This window comes from Rosa chinensis, chromosome 5 (genome assembly GCF_002994745.2).
Source record: "Rosa chinensis cultivar Old Blush chromosome 5, RchiOBHm-V2, whole genome shotgun sequence".
Taxonomy (NCBI): Eukaryota; Viridiplantae; Streptophyta; class Magnoliopsida; order Rosales; family Rosaceae; genus Rosa; species Rosa chinensis.
The window spans coordinates 82,254,506-82,271,556 of record NC_037092.1 but is presented as its reverse complement, the minus strand read 5'-3'; the positions used below and the strand labels follow the sequence as shown (position 1 = coordinate 82,271,556).

Here is a 17,051-nt window from a genome sequence, read left to right as displayed (position 1 = left end):
CCGGGCCGGGTTTCATTTGCATGACCCTTACCCTACCCTATTTGAGAAAGGGTCGGGCCGGCCCGCCCTAATGGAAGGGCCGGGCCGGGCGGGCTTAGGGCGGGCTTAGGGCCCAAGGGCCATATGATGAGGCCTAGTTTAGGTTACAAACCAACTCCTAGGCCACAAAATCGGGTTTTTGAAAGAGCGTTGCCATTTGGACCACATTTTCATTCTCTCTTCCTCTCTGACCAGATCTCCGATAGACCAGAAACTTACTTACGTGCAGTCAGGTCTTGTAGGTTTATAAATAAAGTGGTCAGCTAGGTGCCCAGTTTACATGATCTGAAACCTTTGGAAATTTGATGTATATGTCCTTCATCTAATAAAGCAATAGACTGCTTATGCAGGGAAACAAAGTAAGAAACTAGGCAAAAAACAACTAACTAGCAAGGCATAGAATTAGGGTCCTATATTTTGTTATTCTGTAAGGAGAGAGCTTGTATAGGAAGGGGAGAAGGATGACAGTCTCTGTCGAAGGTCCAGACTCTCGAGCAACTATTCCTGGTGGGACAACGATCGACGTCCTTGGTAAGTCTCTCTGGCTAGTACTACTTTGTTCTCAACATTGTGTTGCAGAAAAATGTCCTTGATTGTGCATATGGTAATTTAAGAACTGAATTGGATCTCATAAAACTAAGCATTTACCATGATTATTTGTTCTTTCTTTTGCATGTGAGAAGAAATTAATAATGTGTTTACATGCGTATTGTCCATATATTTATCATAATTATTCTACCGGATAAATGTTCCCGGTAGCCCGGCTAACATGATATATTGGATGCTTGATGTGTATTTGCTTTTCGTATGAGAAAGTAAATATGAATTGATGATGATGATGATGATGTATACACCCGGCCTGGACCAACTGGTTTAGTCGAAATGATTATCTTCATGTTTGTACCCACATTTGCATGGCCACTCGGACATAGCTAATGTGCATATAGTTATTGAGTGATTTCTAATTACAATGAGCCACTCTACAAGTAATTTGGGCCGATAGATAGAGACATTGGCCGGTGAATAATTCGACAATTCATTTTGGTCCAAGACAAGTCACATAAAAACTGGGCCAATAGAGGGTTTCGAAAGTTAGGCCATTGGTTATCGGCCGGCCCGTAGTCATTGGTTTATTGTCTAAAAGACAATTGGCCAATACTCTAATTGGTTTCCACTCCGAACTCAACTTAGAAAGATAATGGCCGATTGTCAGAGAGGCCGGTAAGCGACAAAGATGAAATTTGATCACGTTGTATTTCAATCGACTTGAAGTTCATGTCAGCCGATGAGGATAGTTCAATCCAAGATAGCCTACTTCAAGATTAATTGCAGCCGTTGATGACGTCCATCAAGGCCAATCCGGATAGAGTCCACCGTCAAGTCAGCCGACGATAAGTATTGAAGCCGAATCAAGATAGAGTAACTGAGCCAAGAGGAGGCCTAATTCCACTCAACTTCAAAGAGTCAAGAGATCAGTTCAAGTCATAAAGCAGCCGATATAAATAGAAGCATCGACAGAAGACAACAGACAGACAACTCCAGAAATTCAAGCCATCAAGCTTTCTTATTTCGTCTTACCTTTTGCTTAGGTAGAATTTTCGTCTGTTTCCTAGTTTATGTGCTTTGCTAGTTACAATCTCAGTTACTTTGACATTCTTGTAGCCTAGTATCGATTTTGAATTGTTCTTTTTGTTTCCTTTCAAACAATAGTTAATAACTTGCAGCCATTCCAGTTTTCAATTTCGTTGTTATTATCTTTTATTTGCTCCTTATTGTCTTTATGCTTTACTTGTTTGATCGTGCTATTTACTGTTCGTAGTCTCATAGTAGCTATTAATCTTATATTTACTCATACTCTCACAACCACACCTAACTCACCCGACCTTCAGCCACCAAGTCCTTAATCTAGAGGCATCGAACCGCAGCCGAGAATAAGTTCCTTCCTCGGCTAACAATTGCTTGATAAGTCAGATCTACATCCACTACACCTACAGTTGCACACTTGGTCTTCTGGCCGTGTGCTGGCACGCTCCGCATCTATTCATTGAGAAGGACATTTGTTCCTTGGTCCCTCGGCTGTATAGGCCGAGGTGATTTTCAGAGGCAACATCTTTTGGCACGCCCAGTGGGACAAAGATTACTATTTTCTTAGTAAGGTTGAATGCAAGGGAAGGAGGTTAGTCAACAAAAACAAGACAACCCATACAGTGTAAATAGGGGAAAGAAGTGTCTTCGGTGTGGAGAGTCAGGACATAATTCAACTTTTTGTCCATCACGACCGAAGCTCGATCTTACTCCAATCAGAATGTCACTTGAGTCAAGTGGGAATGGGACTTCAGACGCTTCATCGGCAAAACAATCAGCCGATGAACATAGAGCTTAAGAAGCAGCAAAGACTGCATCAGCCGAACTAGCCGCAAGACAGGAGGCCACACAAGCAGTGGCAGCCAACGCCGCTGCAAGGCAAGAAGACATGAGACGAGCGGCCGCTGACGCAGCCTTGGCCAGGCAATCTACTGAAAGTTCGTCTAGAGATTCACCACTTAATGATTTTCAGAGTGCCTCAAATAGTGCAACCACTCCTGGTGCTATCATCTATGCAGCACGAGACGGTAGAGTTAGAGATACTGTGGAAACTGATTATTTAGGACCGGCCGGAGTGTCAACCGAGTATTTGTACAAAGCATTGAATGAGGTTTTTAAATTGCAGAAGAATGAACTCGCTACTCGAGGAGAAATCAACAATAGAACGTTGGTAGATCAGTTAGCTACTGTTTTGGGAGAGAATACTAACCGATCTATCGGAGGATTGCAAACGTCTCTTGAGCAACTGAACCAAACAATGGCGGCTATGGTGAATGGTCAGAACACTTTGCAAACCTTACTGATACAAAATCAACAAGGCCAATTCAACCAAGCACTTCAACCTCCATGGCAGCAAGCTCATGCATAAGTTCCACAGCCACAGGCTCAGTTTCCTATTGGTGGACAGCCGTTTCAAGCTCAACCCCAATTTGGAATGGCCAATAATTATGTGCAACAGCCGATAAATAACAACAACGGTTTGGGAGGACAAAATCCACCTAGGAATGGGTTGACAGTCGAAGAAATAAGGAGAATTTATGAAGAGACTGTAGGGTCGGCTCCTAGAAGAACGGCCAGGCCGAGATACACCAAACCATATCCGGAAAGGGTTGAAAACAGAGACTATCCGAGGGGATTCAAATTTCCCGACTTTCCTTTATTCAGTGGAGATGATTACCAATCAACTATAGCACATATTTCCCAGTTCACAGCGCGATGTGCTGAGTATTCTAGAGATGATGATTTGAAGTTGAAGTGGTTTGAGAACTCACTGACCGGCCCTGCTCATGCTTGGTATGTCAACTTGGCTCCTAATTCTATTCAAAACTGGGCCGACATGGAAAGAACTTTCCATGAGCAATTCTACAGAGCCGAACCAGAAGTCACAATTGCTGATTTAGCAAAAATGTATCAAGAAGCACATGAGTCGGCCCAAGATTTCTTAGATAGATTTAAGGCCGCAAGAAATAAGTGCCGAGTCAATTTGGGAGAGCTAGAGTTTGTTCGAATAGCTCAGCAAGGTCTGAATTATGAATTGCGCAAGAAATATGAGGGAGTTGATATTAGAGACATCTTTGAATTGACCACTAGCGTGGCTAGATATGAGGCAATCATTAGAGAAGAGACTCAAGCTAGATCAGCCTCAAAGGGAACTTATTATAAGAATCCTACTGTTCATGCTATGGAGGCCAATTTCGAAGGTTTGAAGGTCGAGGAAGAAGATTCGGCCGATGTCAATGCTGCCGAATTGTTTATAAACAAACCAATGATTTGTAAAGCCCTTGCAAAGCCAACAAACCCAATCAAGGATAAACCTCAGCCGATAACCTACCATACCAAAGATGGCACACCTTTAAGATTGACACATACCCGCACTTACACTTTTGATATCACAAAGGCTGACATAATTTTTGATCAACTTCTTACTGAGAAAGTAATTAAATTGCCAAACGGCCATGTTATACCTAAGGCCGATGAAACTAGAAATAAGTCTTATTGTAAATTTCACAATTCATGGAAGCATTCTACTAACAATTGTGTGGTTTACCGTGATACTTTGCAGGATCTCATTGAAAAAGGAAAGCTGAAGTTTCCGGAGACGAGCAAACCAGCTCAGCTTGTCGATACCGACCCTTTTCTAGTCAACATGGTGTACGTCAACTTCCCAAGAGGTCACAGGAGGAATTGGCCAAATATGAACTTGTCTGATCCTAGGGCCCGAAGGAGGTATATGTTTCGTGACCAGAGGAGGGAACCAGTTTATGACAGTCAGGATGAGGATGCATACGATATGACAATGCCACCGGCTTTGAAGGCTTCATCGTCATCTACTTCAAAAGTACCTCCGGCCAGCGCTGTGATTCTGTGCAGCCGTTGCAATTGTGAGGTAACTCTTAATAATCTTCTGCAAATCAAGAACCAAGAGTTAGCTACTGATCGACAGGTAAAGCCTGGGTTAAAAGCCCCAACTAATTGTGAAGAAAGTAAGAAGAAAGACTGAGGAGGGAAACATGCTGGCAATGAATTGGGGACTCCCACGGCCAATATAGTCAAAAGAGATGTATGCAAAGGGAAGTGGCGGCCGCAAGGCAGCAAGGGTTAGAAGGGCAGGAAGTCAGACGCTCTACTGAAGCAGATAACAAAGAAGCCCCTATAATAAGGGAGGACTTTCATAAGGATTCAGGAGAACCTATGAAACTTGAGACCATCGGTGATCATTTTGAAAATGTCCTTAGCTTCCCAAAGCTACCCCATCTACGTTTTACTGAAGGAGGGGTTAAGGTTTTCAAACATCTTAACCCTCCATTTAAGTTGGCTGAATTAGAAACAATGAGGAAGTTTCACCAGAAACATTCAGCCCCTGCAATTTATGGGCTTCCAAGGAGTCAAGACTATATTCTCAATACAATAGTAGCAAATTCTGATGCCGATCATGCTCTGATTCGACAGGATTTCCATAGCCGATTCATTACACCTGGTTTAAAAGCTTTGTATCAAGCACATCGCAAAGGAATCCAAAAGAAGGATATAGTCGCTCAAATTCCAGTTTCAGAAGCCGACTTTCATTTCCTTAGATGTTTTCATAGAAGTCACTCGGCCGAGGAAACCTATGGCATAATGCCAGAAGAGGCCCAGCTCGCAAGGGAACTTGATGATTATTTAGAAAAGCAAGACTTTGCGACTGAAGACCAAGCGAAAGCCGATGCCAAAGCTAAGGATATTGAACAACAAAAGGAAGTACAAAAGGCGGCTATGGATAAGACGCCAAATGGAAAAGTCCCTACCATAAGAGTACTGAGAGGACAGGATCCGCCGTTCTCAAATCAAGATCTAGGGATGATGAAAAAATATCATAGGATGTATTCAGCATTGGCCACTTATGGCCTAACTGAGGAGGAAAGCGCGATGATGAAGATGTTGGAAAAGGATCTGTCTTCAGAGTCATACCTCATCACTGAGGATTCTAGCATCGGCTTAAAAATCAGTTATCAGGCAATGATGGAGAATTGTAAGCTGGAAGCCAATATTGATAACTTACCTATTTCTGATGCTGACCTGACTTACCTCCGCACCTACCATAAACAACATCCAGCTGCTGAGATTTATGGATTCACGTCCGCCGAGAGCAAATTACTAGATAATTTGTCCAAATACCTGCGGGCTCGTGCAATCAAGTGGCAAGCAGAGACAGAGAAGGCATCCACCAAGCTGACAACTGGGGCCATTGAAGAATTGAAGAAAGAGCAAGCCAGTCTCAATCAGCAGTTAAAGGATGAAGAAATGGTAGAAGGTGCTGCCACGAACAATGGTAAGCAAGACGATTATGGAGACGAGGGTGATGAGGAAGTCGATTATGGGGAAGAAGAAGAACAAGGTGACTATGATAATGAAGCTGGAATCGACTACGACATAGGAGATGACACAGCTTTTGACATGGAAACCTTATCCCCATTTTACAAGGGCGAGGCCGCCTTTGGAAAAGGAGAAGGTAATACAATGGACATCAACATGGTTTATGTCCTACCTTCCGAACTCAAAGCTCAACCAGGTCAGTCAAATGAACTGATCGGCGACTTTGTTGCAGATCAACAACCTCGATTTGAGATTGATGAAGCCGTTGCCCAGTTGAAGGATGAAGACGGCCGTGTGGTACTCACAAAACCAACGGCCAAAATGGCTCAACATTTGAAGCCGTTATACATCACGGCTTACATAGAGGGATATCCAATAACGAAAGTTTTGGTGGACAATGGTGCAGCAGTTAATGTGTTACCTACAGCCGTTATGAAGAAATTACGCAGAACTGAATCCGATTTGCTACCTTCGGACATCACAGTGAGCAACTTCTCTGGCGGGAAGAGCAGGCCAAGAGGTATCCTCCCACTTGATGTCACAGTGGGGGAAAAGACAAACATGACAGCTTTCTTCGTGGTCGATTCATCTGCTCATTACAATGCGTTGCTTGGCCGCGATTGGATTCACTAGAACTTATGTGTGCCTTCTTCCCTGCATCAAGTTTTGATCTTCTGGCATGGAGACAAAATTGAGGTCATTCCAGCAGACAATAATCCATTTCAAGCATCCACCAATATAGTAGAAGCAAGGTTTTATGAGGACGATATTGGTTATTTCACTTTCAGTGGACAAGATAGCAAGGGCCGACCTACCCAAGTTACGGCCCAGAAAATTGTCAACCTAAGGAGTGAGGATGTTTTGCAAGATGCAGAACGTCCAACCCTGGTTGACCTCTTCAAGGACAATATCAATGTCTAGAGACCCAAGGTCTCTAGAAAGAAAGGCCGCAGTCCGATCTATTTTAGGACGTTTGTTGGCCTATTGGGCCTGCAGGATTACCAAGTCTAACTCGGCCATCAACTTGATGGAATATATTGCAGAACAACAGGAAGAAGAATTGCAGTTGGAAGATATCGGCCCAGCCCCGGCCGAATTAGAAGATACTGAAGCCGAAACTCAAGATCCTGTAGACCAAATCAACTTGGGAGATGAAGATAACCCTCGGCTAATCTCTATCAGTAGACTTCTCGATCCAGAACTACGAGCAGCTATGGAGGCTTTATTACGAGAATATAAGGATTGTTTTGCATGGGAGTACCATGAAATGCCTTGGCTCGATAGAAGCTTAGTAGAACATGTATTACCTCTTAGAGATGATTGTAAACCTTACAAACAAGCTCCTCGGCGATGTTCCGCCGAGGTACAAATTGAAATGAAAGAGGAAATTGAACGATTACTACATGCTAAATTTATTAGACTTGCTAGATATGTGGAATGGGTTTCCAACGCTGTACATGTAAGAAAGAAAAATGGCAAGATGAGAGTATGCGTTGACTTCAGAAACTTAAATTTAGCAACTCCAAAAGATGAATATCCTATGCCAATGGCCGATCTCTTAATTGATGGAGTGGCCAAACATGAAATATTATCTTTCATGGATGGACATGCCGGCTATAATCAAATATTTGTAGCCGAAGAGGATGTCCATAAAACCGCCTTTAGGTGCCCAGGCTTTGTTGGAACCTTTGAATGGGTAGTGATGCCTTTCGGCTTAAAGAATGCAGGAGCAACTTACCAAAGGGCCATGAATGCCATTTTTCACGATTTAATTGGCAAAACCGTAGAGGTGTACATAGATGACGTGGTTGTTAAATCAAAAATCCGATCAGGACATCTAGCTGATCTTGAGCAAACATTCAAACGTATGCGAAAACATAAACTTAAAATGAACCCCAAGAAGTGCGTTTAAGGAGTATCAGCGGGGAATTTTCTAGGTTTTCTTATTCACTAGCGGGGAATTGAGGTCGACAAGAATAAGGCTAAAGCCATTATCGATGCACCCGCTCCTTCTAACAAAAAACAGCTACAATCATTCCTTGGTCAAGTTAATTTTCTCAGACGATTCATCTCTAACTTTGACGGTAAACTTCGGCCTTTCTCTTCTCTACTTAAGTTGAAAATTGGAGATGAGTACAAGTGGGAGCCAGAGCACCAACAAGCTTTTGACGAACTCAAGAAGTATTTAACACAACCCCCAGTGTTAGTACCTCCACAGAAAGGAAAGCCGCTGAAGCTCTACATAGCGGCCACAACTGAATCAATTGGGAGCATGTTGGCTCAAGACAATGATCAAGGAAAAGAGCAAGCTATCCATTATTTGAGCAGAATCCTCACACCCATTGAGATAAGATATTCGGCGATTGAAAAACTATGCCTCGTGCTCTACTTTTCGGCAATTAAATTACGACATTATATGTTACCATCAGTTGTTCATATAATTTCACAAACGGATTTGATCAAATATATGTTGACTCGGCCAATCAACAAAGGCCGAATTGGAAAATGGACAATGGCGCTTTCTGAATTTACTTTCAAATACGTGGCTCAAAAATCAATCAAAGGCCAGGCATTGGCTCAATTTCTTGCTAACCACCCTTCTGTTGAAATTGAAGATATGGAGAACGTCGAAATAGATACTGCACAAGTCGGCCAGATGTATCATGAGCCTTGGCTACTATATTTTGATGGCTCAAGCACCTGCGACTCCTCCGGGGCAGGAATAGTGATTGAATCTCCAACCGGCCAAAAGCATCAATATGCCTTCAAACTGGACTTTAACTGCACAAACAACCAGGCCGAATATGAAGCCTTAATAATTGGCCTGGAAGTATTGGAAGAGCTTGGAGCAACAAGAGTTAAGGTGTTTGGGGACTCACTATTAGTCATCAATCAAATGCTCCAAGTTTTTAGATGTTCAAATCTCTCGTTGGCCACTTATTATGCCGCCGCACAGCAACTGCTTAGTTGTTTTCATGATGTGGAATTTCACCATCTTCCGCGAGAACTCAATCGTGAAGCGAATGAAATGGCTCAAATTGCTTCCGGCGTCAGCATTCCAGCAGGCCAGACTAACAAAATCATCACAATTGAGAGAAAATCGTTGCCATCTTTGGCCGAGAGAGGTATGCCGGCCGATGTCTTTGAGCTTGACGTGCCACTTGGTGATTGGAGATTTTACATAATCTAACACCTTTTGATGAAAACTGATGGCGGTGGGAGCCGAAAAATTAGAATGTTGTCTAGCAAGTTCACAATTAAAAATGGTGAACTGCTAAGGAAAAGTCTTGATGTTGACCTTCTTCTTTGTTGCCTTGGCTTCGAAGATGCCCAGCTAGTAATGGTTGAAGTTCATGAAGGTATTTGCGGAGCACACCAGGTTGGGATAAAAATGAGATGGTTAATCAGGAGACATGGTTACTACTGGTCGACTATTCTTAAAGACTGTATTGAGTATGCTCGAGGCTGTGCTCCATGCCAACTTCACGGATCCATTCAGAGAGTTCCTGCTTTCCTCATGAATCCAATAGTGAAGCCATGGCCTTTTCGGGGCTGGGCAATGGATATAATTGGCCAAATATCTCCCCCATCTTCTAAACAGCACAGATGGATACTGGTAACCACAGATTACTTTACAAAATGAGTTGAGGCCGTTCCATTCACCTCCATCAGTAGTGCCGAGGTGATCAAATTCATTGAGCAAAACATCATTCACCGCTTCGGTATTCCATAAACTATAACAACTGACCGAGGATCGGTATTCATAGCTGAAGCCGTCATCAAACGGATGGCCGAGTATAAGATTACAATGCAGCAATCGACACCCTATTATGCTCAGGCTAATGGATAGGCTGAGGCCACAAACAAGGTCCTCATCCAAATTGTGGAAAAGATGATTCAGGAAAATCCGCGTGATTGGCACAATCTTCTATCAGAAATTTTATGGGCTTATCGGACCTCCAAACGCTCGGCTACAGGGACAACTCCCTTTGCTCTGACTTATGGACATGATGCAATGTTACCGATGGAAATGACAGTCAGATCTTTGAGAGTCGCAATGCAAAATAATCTCACAGCCGACGAATATAGTCAGGCAATGTTGCAAGAACTAGAGGATCTTGACCAGTCGCGGTTGGATGCATATGATCGGCTTCAAGCTCAAAAGAAGGCTGTCGCTCGTGCTTATAATAAAAAGATCAAATACAAGAGTTTTGGCGAAGGCGAGTTGGTTTGGAAAGTAGTGTTACCCATCGGTACAAAGGATCCCAAATTTGGAAAATGGTCACCAAATTGGGAGGGTCCGTTTATTATTGACAAAGTTCTTGGAAAATGAGCATATCATTTGAGAGATAAAGATGGCGAACGACACGCAATGCCCATTAATGGCCAATACCTAAAGAAATATTATCCCACAATATGGGAAGCGCGAGCTGCTGAGTAGTGGTATAATCAAAAGATGGCCACTAGTTTATAATGTATAATGTTTAGGCCATCTTGACCGTGGCCGATGCAATTAAGCCGAAAAGATTATTTTTATCAGATTTCCAGTTTGTTTGCTTAACCATTATACTTCACTTGTATTTACTACTACAAGATATTATCTATCCATGACCCAACGATGTTTATGATAATCTACCGGTAAGCAAATAATTAATTAAGTTTTTCATCGGCCCATAACTTTCAAATGTTTACAAAAACCGGCCCACGGCCGACAAAAGAGCCACATACATCAATCATCATTACTCGGCTAATAAAGCTTTAAGAGCTCCCAAGGTACAACTAGTATCCTGAAGGTCACTCTCAAGTTGCATACACCTAGGCTCGGAATTTTTCAATTCGGCCTCTATTTTTTTCAGTTGTCCTTGGCTTTGGAAACACTGCTTACTCCTTTGAAGGAGCTTTTCCCCCACTTCTTGTCTCTCTTGTTTCAAGGACGCCAATTGGCTTTCCAACTCATTTATCTTGCCTTCAAGAGACTCCACAACCCGTTTTTGTTCCATACACCACCCAAACTTGGGAACCAAGGCTTTCTTCATTTGCTCACAAGCCAAGATTTGTTGTCTCCTTTTTTCTATTTCTTGGTATGAACCAGCTACACGGGATATTTGTTGGGTCAACACTTCTAGCTTCTCACCAATGAGAGCTACCTTGGGAGGGGCAAAGTATTTGGCTCCAAGTAACAAATCCATGGCCACTTTCACTTTTGATAGTTGGCCTGTTTCCACTAATTCTTTTAATGGCTGCGCTAATGTTTCCTTTACCATCTTCAGAGCCCCATCAACTTCCTCCCTTGATGTCAATTGCGCGGTTGGTAACTGCGAAATGGCCGAGCAGCATTTTGGTTGGATTAGAGCATCGGCCGAAAATGCCCTCATGAAAGCCTGAAGTTCGGCTTCAAACCCTTGATTACCTTCCTACAATGTCAGCCACTAACAATCAGTTCTTTAGCATAATAGAAGGGAAGTAATCACAAAACATGTTTGGTGCATACTTACTAGTTCATTAGCCAACACCAGGTGTTGCTCACTAAGCGACGAGGAGGGAATACTGGCTTGCGTTGAAGTTTGGGTGAGCACAAGTGTCTCTTCCATATTCATTGTCACAACTTCGCTTTCAGCCATTCTTTCAAGAGAAATTATCTCCCCCACAGGTTCGTCACTACTTGGTTGGCCATCTTTATCAATGGTTAGTTCCACGGATTCCTCTGTTTCACTAGGAATGGCATTTTGGACGTTGGCCTTCTACAAATTCATCATATAAAGTATGTCATATTTATGCTCAAGCTAATAGCCAATTCTTCACTTTGGTGCTGTGTCATACCTTGAATGTCTCTAGGCAACTTCGTTTGGCCACGCACAATTGTTCTTCGCTCTCAGAGGATTGCTCGTCTTGTTTTGCCGGTTGTTTCGCTGGAGGAGATTGAGACGTTGAAGACAGGCTGGCACCATCTGTTATTCAAAGGAGACAAAACAGAAATGCCATTAGCCATCGGCCATGATTCCTTACATAATGGCCGACTGCAATTCAAATTGATTTTGGCCTACCTTTGGCCGCCTCAGTGGCCGCACTATAGATGGCCTTTCTCTTTGTGCTCCCTTTAGCACACTTCTTCAAAGACTCTTGGCCACCTACAATCAGCAAACCCCAAGTTAGTGAACAAACTAACAACATGTGCATAAATGAAAGTACACTTGGGGGGGGGGGGCCAACAACTTACTTATAGTTGGGATTGCTCTAGCAACTTTGCTTGTTATTTTACCACGCCTTACAGCTTTCGGCTTCTCTTGTGCCCATGGATTTCCTGCAAAAGCCGATCGCCTAGCCGACACCAACCCATCTTTAAAGCGGCTACCTACTCATTTCACCCACCACTCTCTGAACTGGGAGGAACTCTTGCTAGTTGCTACTCTTGTCTTCATGGGAAAGCTCATGTTGTACACAAACGCCTTGTTATTCTGCTCAATGTCGTCCTTATTGGAGAAAACGGCTCGCAATGAACTATATCGGTTTGACGATTCTGGCACCGGAGCCGGTATAGCTTGATAATATCCCAATTGATGACTGAAATAGGATGGTGAATATAACTCCACTCCACACTTGAGTGTTTTACCAGACAAGGCACCCCAGAAGAGATCCCTCATACCTATTGCACTCTTCCAAGCTGAACACGCAGTCTCCCATCTTGTCTCACTTTCTGAGGCGTGTTGGCTGATATCCATTGCAAGGTAAGGTGGATACTTCCTACTGAAACAAACGGCAAACTGTTCTGCAGAAAACTCTGGACACTTGAACAACACCTCAAAACACTCTTCTGCCGAATGAGGAAGTAAATCAAAATGAGCCAATTGTTGTCCAAGAGTGGTGTCAACTGCTAATGCTAAACCCGACTGTCTGAAAGAGGGAAAGTAAGTGTGCAGCCACAACTGAAAAATCCACAATAGCCCAGACCAATTTGGATTCAGTCCTTTGGTCACACAGTGGTGAAGACATCTGTATAAGTGGGCAAGCACAAATGGACCAAGAGCTAATGGCTGATCTCTCTCTTGTACTTCTTTACTTGCTAATGCTTCAGCCAACTTGTAGTACTCCACATTCACTTTTTTAGAAGTTGTGCACACTAAGAACTTACATATCCAAAAGGCAAGAAACGCAGCATGCTCTACATGGGTTACTTCCATTGTCTCCTGTTGGCTTTCCCCTTTCTCTTCTGGACTGCCATTACTATCAAGTGACTTATTTCCCAAACCGTTGTTAAACACCTCAATCCATGTATTAAAATTAGCAACGGCTGGTCTGCCCTGAGTTCGATCTCTTAGTTCGCAGCCAAGATCAATGTCACACTTTCCTTCTGCAAATACGATGTCCACCACTTGCCCATGTGGCGGCAGGCCTATAATGGCCGCTATATCAATCAAGGTCGGACTAAGTGCACCAAACTAAAGCTTCAGAGAGTTTGTTTGAGAACTCCAAAAACACATAGCGGCAGCCAGCAAGGAGCGGTCACAAGGAATAGTAATGGTGGACAGCTTGATGGCGTCATAGATCCCAAGTCGTTTCCATATTTACCCAAATCGCTTCTCGAATCGTTCTACCCACGGAATCCAGTTGGTCGTTTCACCAGGCCATTTTCCTGGTTTTGTTCCCTATGCTCCCCATGCTTTTCCTTCACTGAAGTAGCTAGAATCATCTACTTCATGCTGGCTCAAAACTTTTTCCACATCGGCCGGTATATCATTATGGAAACTTGGGCCCAGTTGACGTACCGCACTTTCATTCGGGACTCTTTGTGTTATTCTATTCATGAAGGCCGAGGCATTCTTTTCAGTGGCTTGACTTAGTGCTTCCGCAAATGCAAATGAGCGTTTGGTGATACTTTTTTGCTTGCCTTCATAATTGTCTTCTCCGGTCCCTTTCGAAGCCATTGCTTGGACAACCAAGTCCTGCATGATATAGAGCATAATTGGTTATCACACCATGTTTCTCAGAGTACACCAAGTTTCTAGTTATTCGGTGCTATTCGCCGAAAACCACGAAACTTGGGGGGCAAAAGCATATTACATGCATATGAGCCAAGACATTCTCGACGTATAAAATATATATATATATATATATATAAATATATATATATATATGGCCAATTGCACATGGGAATACAATTATGTTTGACTAATTGCATTTAAAGCAAGTCTTGGAAAAGTTAGTCAAAGGATGCAATTGTTTGCAAAATGGCATTAAGTATAACTTCATAGGTTTCGATAATTATGAAGTTGTGTCTGATTACACTCTTTGACTATGTCAAGATATTATTGATAAAAAAGAGATCGAGAAGTGCAAATGCAGCGGGCAGGAGGAAGCAACAGTAAATGTATGTATATATATATATATACACACACAATGGGGACCAGGGTGAATTATGACTTGGCAACTTAACACCTCCATTATAATTCAGACCAACTTTCTTTCATGCCATTTGCATGTTTGACCAACTTTCCATGTCAATGAGTTCATGCTTGTGTTTATATGACAAAACGCAGAAAAAAAAAAAAAAAAGGGGCCGGGTACGTTCATAAACAATATGAACAGGCCGCCAAGTTGAATGAAAATACAGAGTATGATCGGCTAAATTGAAATCTGCACATTTAAGGTCAACATGGACCTTCTCTTATGCATTGCACGTGAGAATTCAATGAGAAAAGTTGATTGCATCACATCAAGTCTGGGAAAAGTTGATCAATGAGATCACCAATTGGCATTAAATTATCTTCCTCTAGTGAAGATAATTATGCATTTACTCAATCATTGCGGGGCTTTTGAAAATCAACAAAGACAAAAGTGTTGCTTGGTCCATTTTATTAAATTACATTTGGGGATTTGAAAGAACATGCAGCAAGCATTTATGAGCCATAATTACATGGGGGTCTCATATATTTGGATATTAGTTGGAGATTATGAGCAGAGAGCAAACATTTGCTGGGCAATTATGAGCCAAAGCAATTAAGCAATATGAAAAGCATAATTAATAGCTAGCCCACAAATAGGGTGGATCAATCTTGGCGGCAACATGCCAATGGACTGGCACATTATTGAAAGGTCAGAATTTTCTTTTTGACTAATGCAAATCTGGGAACATGATTGATCCACTCATAACTACAAGCATGAACTCATTTATTTAGTTCATGGGATGTACAGTAGATTTTCTGGGCAATTAGAAGCTCAAGTGCAGAAAACCAAAATTACATAATTAACTTTGAGAATTATGACTTCATGATTTGCCAGGTTCTACCAACTTTCAATTATGAACTTGTGAAGCAAAGACAGAACAAATGTCGTACCTACGGGTTGCTAGTTCTTGAGCAGTCCGCCATCGAGGGATACCCAAATGGCTTGAGAAGACTTGAGTTTTCTATTTACACCTGCAATTTCATTCAAATGAATGTGAACTCACTGAAATTTCCAGTCAACCAAATGGGTATAAAAGGGAGATTTCTCAGATCTGTCAGATCTGAGTTTTTCTGGTTTTTAATGTCAAAAACGAAATTCAAAAAATTTCGTACCTTTCGTGGTGATGATGATCCATTTGCCTTCATACCCAGATCACTATTAAGTGGAGGAATTGACGAATTTGAGGATGTGGGAGCTGCAAGATTCAATTACAAGCTTTGACAAAGGGTAGCTCGTGTTTTACTAGAAATGGAAGAGAGTTCTCTGTTTGTGGTCATAATTGCAGATGAAGGGATAAATATATAAAAAAAAAAAAAAAAAAGCTGAAGTGGATAAAATTGGGTTCCAGTTTTCAAAAAAAAAAAAAAAAAGAGGACGGGTAATAGGCTGGCCAAGTTTTTGCTATTAGAGTTGGCCAACTCTTCTTCATGTTGGCTGACCAACTTTTCTTTAAGTGGCTGACCCACTTCTCTTTTCAATGGCTGATTTTTCTTTTGTGTTGGCTTACCCTCTCTCTTTGTTGGCCAACTCAAAATTTGTTCTTGTTGGTTTGCTTTCTTTTAGTTGGCCTACTTAAAATTTGAACTCTTGAGTTGGCTGCCACTTTCAATTTGGGTTGGCTGCCATTTTCTTTTGTGTTGGCTGACTTGAGTTTCCTCATGCTTTTGGCCAACTTAAAATTTGAAGTCCTTTGTTGGCCTACTCTCCCTCACTTGAACTCATTGGCCAACTTGAACTTTTTCATGTGTTGGCTTCCATGGGCCACTCTCACTTGTTGGCCAGCTCTAGTTCTATCCATCGGCCACGCTCGAGTAACTTAATTGTTGGCTTTCGTTAGCCGATTTGCTTATTTATTCTTCTGTTGGCCGATTTGAAAATTAATAATCATTGGCTTCCATGTATATATTAAATTGTTGGCCACCAAAAGCTATATTTCCTTGTTGTCCTAATTAACTTGGTTTGGCTTACTAACGAACAACTCACTTACCTACTCGAATTTCATTTTCTCAAATTTTCTCAAAGTCGATTAGGGGGCCAGGTTGACTCAAATTTCTCAACCACTCGGCGACATTCGCCAATGCTTACGAAACTTGGGGGGGCAATGTTTGTACCCACATTTGCATGGCCACTCGGACATAGCTAATGTGCATATAGTTATTGAGTGATTTCTAATTACAATGAGCCGCTCTACAAGTAATTTGGGCCGATAGATAGAGACATTGGCCGGTGAATAATTGGACAATTCATTTTGGTCCAAGACAAGTCACATAAAAACTGGGCCGATAGAGGGTTTCGAAAGTTAGGCCATTGATTATTGGCCGGCCCGTAGTCATTGGTTTATTGTCTAAAAGACAATTGGCCAATACAATAATTGGTTTCCACTCCGAACTCAACTTAGAAAGATAATGGCCGATTGTCAGAGAGGCCGGTAAGCGACAAAGATGAAATTTGATCAAGTTGTATTTCAATCGACTTGAAGTTCATGTCAGCCGATGAGGAGAGTTCAATCCAAGATAGCCTACTTCAAGATTAATTGCAGCCGTTGATGACGTCCATCAAGGCCAATCCGGATAGAGTCCAGCGTCAAGTCAGCCGACGATAAGTATTGAAGCCGAATCAAGATAGAGTCACTG

At 42.2% G+C, this 17,051-nt stretch overlaps 1 protein-coding gene, 1 long non-coding RNA gene and 1 pseudogene across 2 annotated transcripts; 1 reads left to right on the top strand and 2 right to left on the bottom strand.

Moving 5' to 3' along the window:
- Positions 1-17,051, top strand: part of LOC112165170 — an 86,178-nt pseudogene that overhangs the window by 29,588 nt on the left and 39,539 nt on the right.
- Positions 10,693-13,898, bottom strand: LOC112164261. The gene is made up of 7 exons (XM_024300481.2): positions 13,740-13,898; positions 12,374-13,412; positions 12,194-12,331; positions 12,021-12,104; positions 11,797-11,924; positions 11,472-11,717; positions 10,693-11,390 (listed from the first exon to the last, which is right to left on the bottom strand). Exons 1-7 carry the CDS (start codon positions 13,896-13,898, stop codon positions 10,716-10,718), a joined length of 2,469 nt encoding a protein of 822 aa, XP_024156249.1. The 3' UTR covers positions 10,693-10,715.
- On the bottom strand, positions 14,486-15,724 carry LOC112165172. Its single transcript, XR_002922694.2, has 2 exons — positions 15,531-15,724; positions 14,486-15,389 (listed from the first exon to the last, which is right to left on the bottom strand). It is a non-coding gene; the product is annotated as an uncharacterized LOC112165172 (long non-coding RNA).